Below are 18,606 nucleotides of genomic sequence, written 5' to 3'. Positions count from 1 at the left end.
GGATGGCTGATACGCTCTTGAACTAGTGAATTATTTGAGGTTTTCCAGCATAAGAAACCCAGCCTTTAATTACATCTCTTATTTTCTAATGTAACCACTTCATTTCAATATTTATTCTTTTTAGGATTTATTGCTATTTCCTTGCTTTTGATTAATTTTTGATCGTGTGAATATGGTGCTACTCAATATAGAACCTTTGTGTGCATGCCTTATATATGCTTGGGCAGTTAGAACTGGGAAACTGCCAGCTGCTCTATAAAATGTCCTGAGATGTCCATAGATCAGCCTGACATCTAGATTAACTTCAACTCATTCCGCTCCATGATATTGTGACCCTGTCAGTAAGAGCTGTGGCTGCTCCGTCCGGTGTTTTTCAGTCTCATGATCAGAGCTCCTGCTCCTTCAGGACGTCTGAAACCACTGAGCATTAGCGGAGAAGCTGTCATGCTGCACTTGCTTCATGCATCAGCATGAAAACTGCTGTTGGGTGTGCGTGCAGGGGCAAATTCGGGACACTAAGAGCCTTTAGGAGGTTTGTTAGGAAGCCGCCGGCAGGAGCGGTCGGTGTCAGGTGTGGGAGGGAGCTGACAGGTTGGCTGGCCTGGGGACACTGCTTTCTGCGGGTGTCCCTGGCTCCGCTGCCATGTGCCGCCTGGGCTGTGCGGAACCTCTTGTACGAGGTGAGTGCTCCACGTACTGCAGTTGCTATCTCTGGCTGTGGCACTCCGGGTGCCCATCAGAGAGGTGTCACTGTAGAGAGGAAGGGTCCTGCTGCCTTGCTGCAGGTCCTCACCCTCTGCTCCCCACGCTCAGCCCTGCAATGCTCGAGCACTGGAGCAGAGCTGTATGCTGGGCTCCTGTCCCTGCAGAGACCACAGTCCTCGTCTGCAAAGTGGATGGAGGTGGATGTGCCACCTGCAATAGGACAGCGGGCTGGAGACTCAGCCCCGTGGATGCAGATGTGATGGGTTATGTGTGCTGAGGCGAGGTGAGGGCATGGGGTTCTGTGCCCCCAGTGGCTACTGCGCCGTCCCACAGCCTTCTCCTCCCAGCAGTGGTTTAACATGGCACTGCGAGTTCTTGGAAAGTAACTCGTGATGGCTCGTACCCAAGTAACACATCTAAGCCAGGCTCAGCAAAGCTCCCTGCCCGGCTGGATATCGCTCCCGGCTGTGGGCGTCCGGGGCCGGCTCCCAGTGCTGAGGGAACAGCCATTACACGCCGGTGTTCCCCGGTTTAGCCCAGGCAGCAGGGACAGCGTGTCCCTCGGTGTCCCCGTCACCCGGCGGAGCTAAGGGGAGACCCAGAGCACCGCCGAGGCGCAGCGCGTGCTGCGCGGATGCCAGGCGCCGACGAGATGCCGGGGCTCGACCCTCTTATGGCGCTTCGCCTCCCGACGCAGTTTGTCCCGGCCGCCGCGCCGTAGGCGCGTTGCCGTGGAGACGAGCGTTGCGGCCCAGCGCGGCTGCGGCGGGCTCTTGGTGATGTCGTTCCGCGACCTCCGCGGTGAGGATCCTCGCCGAGGGCCGCGGGTCTGGGGCGGGGGGATGGCACGGGGCACGGCAGGTCCCGGTCCCGGTCTCGGCTCCCCGCGGCCTGTTTGCTGCTTCAGCAGCCGAGCGGGTTCCGGTGCTGTGTTAAGTTTTTCCCGGTAGTTTCATTTATGGATGCAGGAGGAGGCGCGGGCGCCGGTGCCTCAGAGGCTGCAGGGGGTTGTAGCCTTCCTTTAAACTGACTGAAGGGATAACCGCGGGGGACGGGGGCACCACAGCCCCTGCCTGGTGGTGACCCCACAGCCTCCAGTCAGTTAACCTCATGGGGTGTTTTGTAGAGAGAAGTTTTGCTGACATCGATTCTGCCCAGTGAATCTCTTGTAAAAATGTCACCCTTTTACTCAGGCGTATTTTCTAGTGAATCACAGACTAGTTTGGGTTGGAAGGGACCTTAAACTCATCCAGCTCCACCCCTCTGCATTAGGCAGAGACACCTTCCACTAGACCAGGTTGCTCCAAGCCCTGTCTAACCTGGCCTTGAACACTGCCAGGGATGGGGCAGCCACAGCTTCTCTGGGCACCCTGTGCCAGCGCCTCAGCATCCTCACAGGGAAGAGCTTCTGCCTAAGAGCTCATCTCAGTCTCTCCTCTCTCAGGGTAAAGCTGTTCCCCCTTGTCCTGTCCCTACAGGTACTTGTAAAATGTCCTCCAAATTTCCTGTAGCCCCTTGAGCTATTGGATGCCTCCTTTAATCCATTCAAGATTTTTTTTTTTTTAAACAGGGCATATCTAATTGTAAATGAACTGCCTGCTGTGGCAACCAGCGTTCTTGGTAATATCCGTGTCAGATATGTAAGAAGGAATTCCTGCTCTTGCTTGTTTTTCAGATTTTACTGAGATGATGAGGGCACTGGGGTATCCCCGACTCATATCTATGGAGAATTTCCATACCCCAAACTTCATGCTTGTTTCTGAAGTGCTCTTCTGGCTAGTGAAAAGGTTGGTGATCAGGCTAGGACATGTTGGGGCTGCGGCCAGGGTGTGGTATGTATGCAGGGGGCTGGTGTACTGGTGTGAAACTGTTTTAAGAAGTTTAAAGGGAAGCATAATGATACTGAGTCATTCTGTGAGATCTACTTTTATAAATATCAGGTAGAAAATGTGGTAGTTAGTTTAGTTCACAGGTTTTTAATTTAGTTAATTCTATGATTCTGTTATTATTATACAACAACAAATAAGTGGCTTAGTAGCTGAAGGAGAACATACAATGTCTGAGTCCTGGCAGAGCTTCAAAGAATCATAGAATGGTTAGGGTTGGAAAGGATCATATGATCATGTAGTTCCAACCCCCAAATTGCATCTTTGAAGGTGTGCACACTTGCTTAAAAGCAGCTGTGTGTCTTTCACATATTCTACAAACTCTGTTACTATTCTGCCTGTATTTGACCCACATTTGCCCCAAAAGGGGCAAGTGAGGACTTGTCAAGATGCAGTTAGTTCTTACCTTGTTGCTACAATTATCATTGGTTCAACCCGGTATTGTCTGTTGTCATGCCATGTATAAAAAACCCTCAAATGATACAGTACTAATCTACAAGTACCCAGTTTTAGTTTTACACCCACTTAACCTATTGTCAGACTTCAGTTAAATATTTATGAAACTTGAGGTGCTAATCAAATTATACATAATATTCTTTCTCCTATGTAAGTGAAAGAATATTTTCATTTGCTCATACAATTGAAGCCATTTGCCTGCTTGCTATTTTTATCCTATTCGTATCCAGTGATACGATCCTATTCGTATCCAGTACTGTCCTGTTAGATGTTTGAATACTGTTGCAATCATAATAAAATAAGGAAATACTTACAACCATTCAAAATTGCTTGGATTAAGTTACCTAAATATTCTTTAAAATACTGCTGTTACACTGAGGTTGTAAATTACTGTTTTTTTTCAATGCCTGTAAAAACATACATCAATCCCCCTTAGTTTATAACAGTAAAGTAGCAGAGCAATTGAAAGAAAACAAATATTGTTTTTAAAATATGCTTCTTTAATGAACCTGAACACTTTTAAAAGCTGAAACTTCTGTTATAGATAACTGGGAATGCTGAGCCTAATAAAAAAATACTTCCCTTTCAGACTAAATATCAACTGAACACTGGCATCCTTTTCTGTTATGGGTCAGTTACCCTTGACACAGGCAGACACGTTTTCCAGCTTCTACAAGCCTTTTAATTACACTTTGAAGCAGAGAGGCTACTTTGCATGTACCTTGCTCAAATTTCAAATGTGGGAGCAAAGATACTTTTTTGCCTGCCTGAATGCTAAAAATCCTGAAGCTTTTGTTGAGACTGGGAATTTACTGTTGTTCTTACCTGGTTCCTGGAGACTGGTGATTTCCAGAAATTTCTGCACTTCACTAGTGTTTTCTTAAAGGATTTCACTATCTTTCAATTTGCTTTTTTGTTAATTTTTTTTTTTTTTTTTTTTTTTTTTTTTACTTTTGAAAGTAATATCTTTAAAATGACATCTGAGTGTGAATTTGTCTTGTGTATTTTGACTGAGTGGAAAAGTGGCGTAAACTTTTAAACGCCAAGGTGGCTGGTTTTGTTATTATCAATAATAACAATCTAGTACAGGTAACTTTAATGTACCACTGGAAAGACTGGGAGCATTAACTTAGTCATATGCCTATTCCAAGTATTGCATGTTCCAAATCATGAGGCCATTTGTGATTAAGTTTAGTTTGATATATATAAGCAGCTTGTGATTTCAGTAGTAAATTACTTCTGAAAATAAGGCTTTCACAGACTTGAGCCACCTAAATTTTGCTCCTTTGCAAAACCAACTGAAAAGATGTATTGAGGACCCCACCATGAAAGTTCCTTCTGGAGGGGTGTCTCAGGTTTTATAGCTTTTGTGCTTTGTACACAAATGCATTCCAGGATCTGGATCACCAAGGCTGCAGCAGGAGCTAAAGATCTATTTCACAGTCTCATATGTGCTCATCTTGTTTGATTTTTGCCTCACAAATGAACCAGTCTCTTGAATATTGCACATGTATTTTTTGTCAGAATGTACACATGCTTCTTGCCACAGGTATGAACCTCAGACTGATATTCCTCCTGATGTGGAGACGGAGCAGGACCGGATTTTCTTCATTAAGGCAGTGGCTCAGTTCATGGTAAGTCTGCCTGTGGAGCTGCACTTAAGCACATTGAAACACTGGTTCCATGTTAGCTTTAACTCCCTCTCTCTTAACAATTTCCTTGCAATGGGTGGCTGAGTATGTATTGTATTCTTGTATTTGGGTTCAAACTTGAACAGGGGAGATTTAGGTTGGATATAAGGAAGAGCTTCTTTACTGTGAGGGTGGTGAGACACTGGCACAGATTGCTCAAAGAGGTTGTGAATGCTCCATCCCTGGCAGTGTTCAAGGCCAGGTTGTACAGGACTTGGAGCAACCTGCTCTAGTGGAAGGTGTCCCTGCCTGTGGCAGGGGATTGGGACTGGATGAGCTTTAAGGTCCTTTCAACCCAAACCAGTCTGGGATTCTAGGATATGAAATTTTTTTAAACCATTTAAATGGGTTCAGAAGAGATCCCATCATATTAATAGCATCATATTACTAACTTTGGATTCCTGATTCTTTTGTATGCTTGAACAGTTGTAATTTCCAAAGTTTTTGTTATGATATAGAAGCATGTATTGGTATTCTGTTGTATGCAGCTTGTTACTTACTAGATCAAGCCATATTTTTCTCAGATCCAAGCTTTTATCATCTTATGAATAAGCATATTTGAATTGGGCTAGAAACATTTTTAGTCTCGTGGAATAAGATATTTGCCTTCATGTTTTTCTTGTTACTTTGGTGCAGCATGAGCCTTTCCTGTTATGACACACTTGTGTAGTGCTCTTAATCAGGTGGAAAGTGTTTAATGGGGCTGCGTGTGGGTGTGGAAACATTGGAAATCTTATGCTACTGCTAAAGGTTAATTTCTTATACTTTTTAGATTTTTAAAAATCTATTAAAATGACATTATAACTAAGCCACCTTTTCCCTTCTGATTTGGGATTATATTCATAAACTGTCTTAATTCTTGATTTTGCTATGTTCAGAATGTGGTACCCATCTGTGCGTACTGGAATGCTCTTTTGAGCCCTGGAGCATCATAAGACATAGTGAAAGATCAATTTGGTTTGAAGGGATTTACACCCCTCCCAATCAAGCATGTTTTAAAAGGACAAGTATTGAAACAGAAATAATGTTATGCATGCATTTTCCTTTTAATAGCTGATTTTATGTAAGAAATCCCAAGGGTTTTGAGGAATTCATAGAATCATAGAATAGTTAGGGTTGGAAAGGACCTTAAGATCATCTAGTTCCAACCCCTCTGCCATGGGCAGGGACACCTCACACTAAACCATCTCACCCAAGGCTTCATCCAGCCTGGCCTTGAACACTGCCAGGGATGGAGCATTCACAACCTCCCTGGGCAAAATGTGATTCATATCATACATAATATGATTCAGAAAAGGAAACAAATGGAAATTTCTTTAATTATCTCAGTTAGTTTTGCAAGATAATATGAGGATTATTGTAGATTTTCAACATTTTCAGAATGGGAGAAACTTGTAGATTCATTGTGGCATCCGCAGTTACCATCTCCAGTACCTAATATCTTTATGCATCCATAGCCAGATGTGAAATATTGGAGACTGATTTGTCTCAGAAGAGAATATCAGGATAGATTAATCATCATGAAATAAATTGAAAGTACTCTCCTTTTACTGAGCAAGGAGTAAAGATGTAGTAATTTTTTACACAAAATACATATCACTTTGTGTTACTGGTAGAGTAATTTAAGAACTTATGAAGTGTGTCTTTTATGGACCCAAAAGTTCCTGAAGTGTTTGCAGGTTGAATTATGTTGTTTTTCAATCATCTACCCACTTATAACTGCTCTGTTGTGTGTGGCTCCATACCTGGCTCCCTCTGGAAGGAATAGTGGAAGGAAAGGTGGAAGGAAGGGAGGGAGGGAGGAAGAAAGGAAGAAGGGGAAGGAGGGAGGGATGAATGAAGGACGGAGAGAGGAAGGAAGGAAGGGAGAGAGGGAGGAATAGTGGAAGGGTGGAAGGAAGGAAGGGTGGAGGGAAGGAAGGAAGGAAGGAGGAAGAAAGGGAGGAAGGGAAGGAGGGAAGGAAGGCAGGATTAAGGAAGTATGGAAGGCAGGATTAAGGAAGGAGGAAGAAAGGAGGTAGGGAGGGAAGGAAGGAAGAAGGAGGGAGGGAAGGAAGGAAGGAGTGGAAGAGGGAGGGAAGAAATGAGGGAAAAGAGAAGGGAAGGAAGGAGGGAGGGAGTGAAGCAGGGAAGGAAGGAGGAAGAAAGGGAGGGAGGAAGAGAAGGAGGGAAGGAAGGCAGGATTAAGGAAGGATGGAAGGCAGGATTAAGGAAGGATGGAAGAAGGAAGGAAGGAAGATGGAAAGAAGGAAGGAACGAAGGAAGGAGGAGGGAAAGAAGGAGAGAAGGAAGGAAGGAGGGAGGGAGGTAGGGAGGGAAGGAAGAAAGGAGGAAGGAATAAAGAAAGGAAGGAAGGAATGAAGAAGGAAGGAAGGAAAGAGGGAGGGTGGAAGGGAAGGAAGGAAGGAGGAAGGAAGGAGAAAAGGAAGAAGGGAGGGTGGGAGGGAAGGAGGGAAGATGGGAAGGAAGGAGGAGGAAGGAAGGAAGAATGGTAGGAAGGAAGGAGGAAGGAAGGAAGTAGGAAGGGAGGAAGGAGAGAAGGAAAGGTGAAAGGAAAGAAGGAAGGAAGGGTGGAAGGAAAAAAGGAAGGAGGAAGGGTAGAAAGGAAGGAAGAAAGGAAGAAGGAAGGAGGGAAGAAGAAAGGAAGGAGAGAAGGAAGAAGGGAGGGAGGGAAGGAGGAAAGGGTGGAAGGAAGGAAGGAAGGAGTTGTACCATAACTCTTGTATTGCCCCAGCTCAGAGAGTGCAACATCAGTAACCTCTTCTGGAAGTTTCGACTTTTCAGACGTCTTCCTGCCAGCAGGAAGCACTTATAGAGTCAGTTTCCTTTGCTGGATTGAGATTTTGGGATGAGAGGGTCGAGAGGTAAACATTTATTGGAAGTGGAAATCTGATTGAAAAGTCGCTAAGTTTAACATGATTCCTGCAAAGAAACATGGACCAAGACCTGTGTATCGTTTCCTTTGTTGCTTGAAAAGTTAGAGCTAAATCCGTATTTTGAGATGTGATCCTTTCTGTCTTTAGTTTCACAGGGAATTTTCCTGCAGTCAGTTATTCAGTGAAGCTCAGTGCAGAGTGGGCAGAACTTGTACTAAACACTATAATGTCTGATTCTTTTATCCCACATTAAAGGTCTTGCAGTGTCACAAGCCTGGGGTATGTGTGAGTTATGGTAACATTGTAATACCAGAGTTGTGTAATACCACCAGTGAATCCTGGATAGATTCTTTCTACCACACAGTATTCCCAAGGATTAAACATTTTAGCAGACAAAAGATGCTGAAAATAAGATGCTAAGTCATTTGGGTGCTTAGTTTTTGTATTCTTAACTGGTGATTCACATTTTATAGAATCCCAGACTGGTTTGGGTTGGAAGGCACTGCAAAGCTCATCCGGTTCCAACCCCCTCCCGCAGGCAGGACACCTTCCACTAGAGCAGCTTGCTTCAAGCCCTGTCCTACCTGGCCTTGAACATTGCCAGGGATGGGGCAGCCACAGCTTCTCTGGGCAACCTGTGCCAGTAAAGTGCCATCAGGAAGACTACCTCCAAGTTTTACCTGAAGTTTGGTGTTGTCTCCTTTTGGCTATTTCTTTATAATATAATCTTGTCAGGAATTTCAAGAAGAACATTTGTGTCATTTTTGTGTCAGATATATCATTTCTATTATGCTCTTTTTTCTCCTTTAGTATTTCAAAGTATAAAAAAATAATACAGTTTTTACCATTTTTTTTTTCCTTACTGGTCTGTCTGTACCTTTGAGAAATGGAAGACAAGGTAATAAAATCACTAACGTGGTAGCAGGGAAAAATGGAAGAGAAAAAATATTCTGAAGGTACTGCTGGAAGAGAAGACCGTTAAACTGGGATAACTGATCTTATTCTTGTAGCTCATTAAGGGTGAAATTTACCTCTCTGCAGCAGCGTCACAAGACCTGGGCAGTGCTTACATTCCACTTAATTTGAATATAAGTGGTGCACAAGGGTTTTGCTGATCTTTATGCAGGGAAGAATTAATGGATAAATTGAGTTTTTTCATTCTGGCAATTATCCACAAATGTTCTGACATGCAGAAAGTACACTCATTTCACAAAAATTTCTTCCAGAAACATCAGTAATCTAATAAGGCAAACTTGTGTTTCCAAACAGGAATATTTAGTTTTGTAAAGCAGAGCATGGTGCCCCCTCAAAAAAAAGCTTTTGAGTGAAGTATGAAGAGGTCAATGAGGATTTTGTTCTTTGTGACTTAATTAATTCATTCTTTCTTCCCAAAGGCTACCAAAGCTCACATAAAGCTAAACACTAAGAAGCTTTACCAGGCAGATGGCTATGCAGTGAAGGAACTGCTAAAGATCACCTCTGTGCTTTATGATGCTATGAATAACAAGGGAGTGGAACACATGGATTTGAGTGAGGAAGACAGCAGCAAGTTCAAGTTTGATCTTGGCTCAAAAGTAAGTAAAACTTGTAGTCTTTTTTGGGCAGGGGTTTTGTGTTAACCTATGAAAAGCAAGTTAATTTTCTATTTGAGTCTTAAGTAGAGAATGTTCTTGCACGGGAGTGGGTATGGTTGTAATTCATACTTCCTGTAGTTGAGGTTATATGCTACGATTTGGTTTACTCTCTGTAAATTCTCAACCAGAAGCATAATACAAGGCAAGAGTGGCACAAAATTGGTTATCTTTGGCTTTGACTGCTGAAAAAATGGAAATATTGGAATAGGCCAGGATAAAAACCATTTTCTAGCTACTAACCTTGTTGGCATAGAAGGAGTTTGCAAAATAATGACTTAAAGTTGGTTTTCAGCCCATTTGCATTGAAGGAAAGGGAAATCCTTCTGTTCCCCTAACAGATGTTAAAGCTGTTCAAGTTCTTAAAATGAGTTCCATATCTAGATACTGAAAGAAAACTCAACATTAAGTAAGAGGAATTCCTGTTGCTGCTTTTCGTTAGTTTTAGCACCTCTTTTATATGCTCGTATTTTTAGTCTTTGATTCCTCTACAGCTATACTATGTCCTGCCTGCTTGTTAGGCAGCAGTACTGTGTTTCTTGAGAGAATGCCAGAACCACAGGCAAGTTTTACTCTGTGGCAGTTTGGTGCATCTCTGAAGAAAGCACCTGAAGAAACAATGAAAAAACACTTTTAGGTTGTCAATACTCATTACCTATGCAATGTGTTAGTCACATACCTTTTGGTATATATACTTTTTACTTTAATGTGAAAAAGGTGATGTTTTCCTCTGCCCTGGGCAGCACGCAAACCATCAACTGGCCAAGTCACTGTTTTAAAGAGTTTTTTTTTTTTTGTGTGGTGTTGGCCTGAAGTGGCTGGGGTTTCACCCAGAAATTTATGTCTAAATGGTACTTCATCTATCATAGAATCACAGAGTGGTTTGGGTTCAGAGGTCCTTGTCAAAAACCCCTCTCCAGGTTTCTTGTAGCCCCTTTAGGCACTGGAAGCTGCTCTAAGGTCTCCCCGGAGCCTTCTCTTCTCCAGGCTGAACAAGCCCAGCTCTCTCAGCCTGTCTCCACAGCAGAGCTGCTCCAGCTCTTGCAGCATCTCTGTGGCCTCCTATGGACTCTCCAACAACTCCATGGCTGACTTATGTTGGGGGCCCCAACAGAAGTTGTGCTCACTCTGATTCCAGTGGACAACTTCTTCAATACTACAGTAGAATTTTGGCCACTGGGCTGACCTCCTATGCAATTTTAACATCGAAATGGGAAAAATTTTACTTTGTGTGTTTCCAGATTACTGACTTGAAGGCAGCTAGACAGCTTGCTTCCGAAATCACCTCCAAAGGAGCAAGTATGTATGACCTACTTGGCAAAGAAGTTGAACTAAGGGTAAGTGCACTCTGGAGAGTGTATAAGAACTTGTGTTCACTGGGTGCTGCAAAGGGAAAAGGTGAAAAAGTATCACTAGTTCTTACCGTCTGCATCTAAAATGAACATCTGTGAGTTTGAAGGAATGCATCTGAAAGTTTGCATAGATAGGTAGTAAAAGATAAATGATTAATACTGTTAAGTTTTCCAAGTGTAAGGCTTATTATTTCTGTTACAGGAATTGAAAGTGTCACAGTCCTGCAGGGGATGTGTTCTTCAACTTAGTTGTAAAATCACAAGTTGTTGCATGAGGTCATGGATGTGTCCTGCAACACTGCCCATAAGTGTTCCAATTATTTTCTTAAATGCATTTATCTGCTATGCTGGAGGTTCTTTATTTTCTGAAAACAGACATTTAGAGAAGGGAAACACTGAATGTTCTAGTACTGGTTTTGGAAATCTTCAGCTCTGCAATATCTGAGCAGGGGGAAGTGCACCCTGTAAGAGCTGGAGACTGTGTGCCTTGAGGATTAATGCTGCCCGCTCCTAGTTTAATGGAGCACGGGTGTTTTGAAGGGTAGGTCATACAGAGGGGAGATTATCTGTGGGACACTGCCTTTTCTGCTAGATACGTAAGTCAGCATGGCGTGCAGCAGTGTGAAAGACATTAATATTTCAGAAGAGAGATGTGGTAAGCCAGTTTAATTCAACATACACAATTGTCACAAAACCATTAATCAGTTACTTCTCATCTTGCATTCTTTGCTTAATTTCTTGGCTTTGATAGAGTTCTGACATTAATGCTACCTAATATGTCAATGTTTGCTTCGGAGCATTAAACCCTTTTTTCTGTGTATCACATCCCTGAGAATTCTACACTAAAGAGTCACATGTAGGTCAGTCGAAGGCAACATTTTTCAAAAGCACTCAAGCATTGGTTTTAGATTGAGTATTGTTTCATCTCTCTAAATCAAGGCTTTTAGGAGTCCAACTGACTTGAGAACTGAGCCCTAGAAAAGGGACTTGAACAAGTGCAGTATGCTGAAACATGAAATGAAAAATCAAGAGATGAGTTAGTTCTTCAGTGCAACCACTTCTCATTGGGTCCATTAAGAAACCTTCAATGGAAGACTATTTAAAGGTGCTGTTTCTAAAAGGATGGTTATCTCTTACATACAGTAGCGAGTGCATGTTCTTGTGGTGTAATGACTGAGTGCACAAGATGGGGCTAACTAATCCTATAGAGGGACATGGCTTATATTTCGCAGAAACATTTGACAGATTGAACTTGCTGACTTTAAGAATCCCATCTTGGGAAATATGACCTTTGCTTCTTTCTCATTAGCTCAGAATTTATATCCTAAAAGCATAAGGTAACACTATAACAGCACAGTCAGAGAGCAGCAGCAGAATTTCATGTTCTGTTCCTTATGATTTGTGACTAGTTCTAGTCTTCTTCAGTGATTTGTTAAGCCTGAAGAATCCATTTTTGAGTTGCATGTTAAATGGCAAGCTTGGTATGGTAGATCAGTGTGTGACAAGTTTGAGACTTGAGCCTGTAGCAAAGCAAATAGGTTTCAGGTTAAAAGCCACAAGATAGCTTCAGTGCAATTTGTCAAGTTTTCTTTTTTTAATTATAAGGACCCAACTCTGTGTTTCACTTGAAGTATGAAATTTGCTCATCAAATGAGAGCCTTAGAGCCAAATGCTGCTGGTTTCTTCCATTGCTGTTAAGTCTGAGTGCCCATGGAACTCAGTGGAGCTGCAGTTCTTGTCAAGTAGCCAGTGTCGAGTGCAGTAAGGAATTCCTCTCTTTATTTCCACAGGACAAGAGAAAATAGCCTCAAGTTGCACCAGGGGAGGTTTAGATTGATTATTAGGAAACAGTTCTTCACTGAAGGGGTTGTCAAGCACTGGAAGAGGCTGCTCAGGACAGTGGTGAAGTCACTGTTCTTGGAAGATTTAAAAGACGTGGATTTGGCATGTAGGGACATGGAGAGTGATGGACTTGGCAGTCTGGGTTTATGATTGATCACAATGATCCTATAGATCCTTTCCAGCCTAAACAATTCTGTGATTCTGTGATTTCACACATCTTCCCTGGATCCTTCAGAGAGCTGGCGAGGTACTCAGATCATGGGGCTTGCATCCTCTACCTGTCCTTCCCAACTGATTCCAGGTGGGCAGAGGTAGGAGTGCAGTTATTTCTGGCTTCATATGGGAAATTAGGGCTTTGTCTGTGGGTATCAAAATAGTTGCCATTAATCTAAGGTTACTTTTATTGCTTTTTAATTGTGAAGATTATTGATTTCCACTGTGTATGTTCTTTTGATGTTGCATGGCTAAGTAGTACACATGATGAATTGCACTGGTGGAAGGATTGTGCTATTAAAGGGTGGCAGGAGAGCAGTATGGTTTATTTTTGCATGATATTTTATGTCTTCAAACGTGTGGCATATACTGAAATGCATTGACAACTGTGACACTGATTTAATGAATTTGAAAACATGGTAGTTTCATGTTCACTGAACCTCTTTTTTTCATCTTCCTTTTCTCCAATCCATCAATTTCCAAATACTTAAATGAAGGATCTTTTTACCTAGGTTTAGACAGACTGATGATATATCTTGTTTCTATCGTTAGTGAAGACTGCTTCATTTTCCACTAAATGTAAAACAAATGCAAGCATTTGGCACTAATGGGTTGACTAGATCTGCTCTCATCATCTGAGCAGCTTTTGGGGAAAAAGTGAGTAAACCTTATTATTTCCTTTAGAAATCATAGAATTACAGAATTCTGGAATGTTTGGGTGGGAAGGGACCTTAAAACTCACCCAGTTCCAACCCCCTGCCACAGGCAGAGACACCTTCCACTAGAGCAGCTTGCTCCAAGTCCAATCCAGCCTGGCCTTAAACACTGCCAGGGATGGGGCAGCCACAGCTTCTCTGGGCAACCTGTGCCAGCTTCCCTCACAGGGAAGAACTTCTGCGTAAGAGCTCATCTCAGTCTCCCCTCTGTCAGGTTAAAGCCATTCCCCCTTGTCCTGTCCCTACAGGTCCTTGTCCAAAGCTCCTCTCCAGGCTTCCTGTAGCCCCTGTAGGCCCCAGAAGCTGCTCTAAAGTCTTCTGGAGCCTTCTCTTCTCCAGGCTGAACAAGCCCAGCTCTCTCAGCCTGTCTCCACAGCAGAGGTGCTCCACCCCTCACAGCATTTTCGTGGCCTTCTCTGGGCTCACTCCAACAGCTCCGTGTCCCTCTTGTGTTGTTGCCCCAGAGCTGGATGCAGGACTACAGGCAGGTCTCACCAGGGGGCAAGCAGGTCTTTGCATCTGCCAGAAGTCCTGTGGGCACATTAGCAGGAGCCTGTCAGGAGGCTGCCTTGCTCAGACTTGCTCAGTTATTAGGAAGATAATGGAGCAAAAAAATATTCGTAATAAAACTGCCACTATGCTGGTGTCAGGTAGAAAGATTTCTGACCTTGGAAGATCTCCCTGCCTTGACAGGGGGCTGGAACTAGGTGATCTTTAAGGTCCCTTCTAACCCAAACAATTCTATGATTCTCAAGGTTGTTGAGAATTTTATTTTAAGCATTTTATTTACTTCTTAATTATTATTTACTTTACTTTTATTTACTTCTTAATTAGCCCTAAGAGATGTAATGCTGAAGATAAAAATAATCTATTTTAAAAATACTTAGCTTGTGCTGAAGGCAGGCAACCCGGAAGGTCTGTTTTCTAATGTTCCTCTTGGCGCTTTCTCTGCTTATGACCTTGAACGAACTGTTTATTCCCTGTATATCCTCTTGTGTAAATAAAGTAATTTCTGTAATTTTGTAGATTAAAGCTCTTAACAGCCAGATGAAGTGTTTCCCAATCCACGGAGGATACATTTCTAAGTAAGAACAATGTGTTGCTGTGAGTGTTACTGTTCTGTATGCACACAGCGTCAGCTTCTTCCCAAACTGATAGAAGTCATTGAGAATCTCTGCACTGACTTCAGCTTGTGAATTAAACTCTCAGGAGAAACAAAGGCATTTATATAGTGGTGGAGCTGGGATGGCATTTGTTACAACAGGAGGAGTTGCCACTGAGGACATTTAACCTGGATCTCTTTTATTTGCAGCTTTTTGATTAAAGAACCCTTCCTTCCTCCCTCTGTACACCTCCCATTGGTGTAGCTTTTTGCCTACTACTTCTGTAGAGGAGATCTGATTTGAGTGACAGCTGCGTTATTCAGTACTCTTTGAAAGTTAACTACAAAAAAATAGTTGATTTGTAATGTTTGGAACATTTTCCATCTGCCACATGTTGGTTCTTGGTATGAGGCACTGTCTGGGGGAAGCTGGTAAACTTATTTTCTCTCATTTACTGTGCTTTGATTGCAAAGTTGCCACACATGATTTCTAGTGGAAACTGATAACTTGAAATTGACAGAACTCTATAGAATTGTTTTCTTCAATTTTTAGCTGTCCTGCTTCTAAACAAAACCTAATTTATGAGTTATAAGGAAAAGGGCTTATTGCCAAGTGGGAAGCCAAAACGAAACCTTGCAGCTGTAAGATACAGTTGAATCAATACTGGGCCTGCATTTTAGATTGCTTTAACCTTAACCATGGTTGTATGCTATGTGGCTATAACATTTATGGATGTGTTTTATGTAAGAAATGGTTTTGTAGTGACCTTCCAAATAGTATTTAGCCTGAAGACAGCATCAGCTATAAATAGGTAGGTGGCACGTTTCTCCTTGCAGTTTGGGGAACAGGTATGTCACTGCATCCATAATTTTGTCAGCTAGTTGGAAGATCTGAATTCTTGTAGTTCAGTTCTAGACTGTTTTGAAGAGCCATTCTAGTTTGGTGGGAAGAAAATCACATTTGAACCACCTTTTGTTTGTCACAGTGTTTGCCAAAATCAAGTTGTTCATTATTCCCAGCCTTCCTTCATGAGACACAAAGTCTAGCCATGTCAAAGTTTTAATTGCATAAGAGCAAAACGTGCTACCTTAAACAGCAGGACAACGATTTTCCCTATTTTTAGCTATTTAAAATGCCTTTTTTCCTGCCCAGAGAGAGCCATCCTGTATTTCTGTTTCTGGAATACAGCAGCCACTGCCATTACTGTGGGTTAAGCCTTGCTGGGAATGGAAACCTGAGTTGTATGACAATGTTTACTGAAGTCGAAAGCTTGACGTGAATTAAAAGTTCAGACTACCTCTTTGGGTGCTATTGCTGAAACATAATGCCTGCTCCTAACTTTGCTGCTCCTTTGCACTATGTCTTCATGTGTCTTTGGGGTCTGAAAGATGCTGTTGATAAATATACTCCTTTCTGTTGCTTTTTCTAAGAAAATCGCAACCCTGCCCAAAGTTTTCTTATATGTTATCTATAGGGAAAGGAAATTCTATCTCCAGTTTTGTTATTGAATGTGGGGAACCTGAGAAGACACCTGACTGGGTGTCTTGCCTTTTTGACGACCCTGCTCTTTTTCCCTTTAAAATACAAACAGCAAGCTCCTGCCCATCCTTGCTGCCCAAAATCATTTCTGTCTCAGTTAGGAAATTCACTTGCAAACCTAGCTCTTGCTCTGCTAGATTTGTTCATTGTCATCTATCCAGGCTCTGGATGAGACATCACATGCCACCTCCTGGTTAAGGACCCATTCAATGACACCCTGTAGGCCTGTGGGCTAATCCAGCTTTACCAGTACTGCGTGCCATGAAACCTTACAGGAAGGGAATAAAAGGTGAGGTTTTTACGGATGTAGGAAGATAACAGTAGGCCCATGCTGGGAATTGTGAGCTGAGGGTCATTCTGTGGAATCAGCTCTTGGAACCAGAAGACCTGTGGACCTGGTGGTGTGTGAGTGGAGGCAACAGAATAGCACAACTTCATGCTGTCAGAAAGGTTTAAGGTTCCCTTCCTTGACTCAGCAGCATGTATGCCTACATTTGTGAGGGGTTTGCTCTGTTACAAAGCATATGTTCCGCTTACTTATCTAGACAGGCCTTCTGATTCCTTTTGGTCTGCAGAAAAAACAGCAGTTGGTTCTCTGTCTCAAATGTTCCTGTGTCATGTGTTGTACATGTTAGGATAGCTGGTGTGAGGCTTGGACACTGTCTTTGATTGAGGGCTCTGCATTGCTGAGAAGGGAACTCTTCCTGTTGATTCCCTTTGTGGACTGCTGAGAGGAGCACACAAGAAAGCAGCAGAATTCTCAATTCTCTTGACCTTTAACCTCTTGAGGAGGAAAATAGGCTGTGAGGAAGTATCAGGTTCCTTCAGAAGGTCAGAATTATTTTTCATGTCCCTCCTGTACCTTCCAGTTCATACAGAACGATGCCTAATGGTCAATTCCATCCATTGTCTAAATGTGCTTAGTACACAGATGGAGTTTTGAAGGCTTTAAGATCAGTGTAATTTCATGAAATGACTGCAGTACAGTTTTGCTCTAAGGAAATTTTGATGCTAGAACTGCTGCAGTTTGGGCAGGGCTGGCTTCAGTACTGACTTCCCATGTCCTGTGGGGAATGTCCTGTCAGGCTGTGCTCTGTTTTGCTTGATTGGGCAGCCAGTGTCTGTGGTTTGAAATCTTTCTTTCTTTGTGATGAAATTCTCATTTCCAAAGAAAACAAAGTTTTCAAGTCTAAGCAAGCCAAGAAATTCATTAGTGCTTCCAGTTGGCTTTGTTCGAAGTGAGATTCAAAACTTGAAGAATTAAAATCTCAGTCTTTCCATGGAACACCAAATATTCAACTGGGAGAATAAATAATGCCAACAAATGGTGTCTCTTGAGTGCTTTCATGTATTTATCATGTAAAACTATAGCCAGTGAGCTCTTGGACACTTTGAGCAGGAAGCACTGGTAAGTGGTAAACTATCAGCTTGTTCATGAAAACCTCTCTGGTTTTGTGTCTGTTTTCTCAAGTTGTAATTACCAGGCACAGTCCTGAACTGTCATGCTTCTGACCTCCTTTCTGTATCTTTCATCTCTCCTGAGAACTCTATTTTTAATGGTTAATTTAAAGGAAACCTCTTGAGTGCTATAATGTGTATTCTGATTAGGACACCTAGTTGTAAAGAGTACATTATTTTACAAGAAGATGAACGAGCCCATATTTTTGAGCTCAGTTTCATTTACACACCCTTTTTTTTTTGAGCAGAAGGAAGTGTGAGTACAGCCAGTGGCAATGTAATACCTGCTATTTGGACCAATTTTAGAAAATTGGGCTTGCCTTCAAGTATACAGCCTATTTTATTGTGCAGATTTAAGCACAAACAGATGAGCCTTTGTGTAAAGCCAGGCTTTAAAAATCTCAGTTGTCATGTTACTGCATACTTTGTATTGGATAAGACATACCTATGCGGAAGAGTTGGGCTGGGGGAAAAATGTGCTTTGTTTATTCCTGTGAGGAGTCACAGATAGTCAGAGTGGTTGTGTTAAATTCATTGTCTTTCATTTGCTAATGGCTTGACAATGTTTAAATTGGCCAACTTTGTTTATTTAAAGTAAATGCTTTTCCCAACATCTTCATAATCTTTGTGGGGTGTTTAGCTTTATCCAGGCATGTTAATATGAGCTGTCTTCCTCTTGTTCCTCTCTTTGTGGCCATTTGCAGGGTCTTTCTTGAAAAGAGAGATTAAAAATAAAAGTTTTCTCTTTGAGAGTTTTCATGGAGAAAGAGGGAATGACCCAGTGATGGGTACCCAGGGAAGCTGTTACAAACTTCCAGTAAGAAATTTGTTGACACCTTTGATAGTCTCAAAATATATTTACTTTTCCATTATATTTCCATTATATATTACTAGTCCATTATATTCACTATATTTTTCACTTATATTTGCTACTCCAAAATGTCAAAATTAGGATAATGGGACTGTTCATACCAGTGAAGTGAAAAATGTACATACAAATGCAGAGTCTTATGGAGGAGCTGTGTGTGTACAGAACTGTAATGGTCCATGTGGATTCTCCTCTCTGTCTGTTGGGGTGCAAGCAGGTTAATTGCTCTGACCTTCTCTTTTTCTAGTTTAGCCCTGATTCCCCAGTCTG

General features: G+C 42.3%; 1 protein-coding gene across 5 annotated transcripts in view; it reads left to right on the top strand.

Moving 5' to 3' along the window:
• Positions 1-1,415: 1,415 nt before the first annotated feature.
• Positions 1,416-18,606, top strand: part of CLUAP1 (clusterin associated protein 1) — a 62,147-nt gene continuing 44,956 nt past the window's right edge. For all 5 annotated transcript variants that reach the window (XM_062611885.1, XM_062611884.1, XM_062611883.1 and 2 more), the window contains exons 1-5: positions 1,416-1,506; positions 2,381-2,492; positions 4,597-4,681; positions 9,009-9,188; positions 10,487-10,582. In XM_062611885.1, the coding sequence (XP_062467869.1) occupies positions 1,485-1,506; positions 2,381-2,492; positions 4,597-4,681; positions 9,009-9,188; positions 10,487-10,582 (495 nt within the window). In that variant the 5' untranslated portion in view covers positions 1,416-1,484. The remainder of the gene's footprint in view (positions 1,507-2,380; positions 2,493-4,596; positions 4,682-9,008; positions 9,189-10,486; positions 10,583-18,606) is intronic.

This window comes from Pezoporus occidentalis, unplaced genomic scaffold, assembly GCF_034315485.1.
Source record: "Pezoporus occidentalis ecotype Australia unplaced genomic scaffold, CSIRO_AGI_Poc_V1 ctg158, whole genome shotgun sequence".
In the NCBI taxonomy this organism is placed as follows: domain Eukaryota; kingdom Metazoa; phylum Chordata; class Aves; order Psittaciformes; family Psittacidae; genus Pezoporus; species Pezoporus occidentalis.
This window is presented reverse-complemented; position numbering and strand designations above follow the sequence as displayed.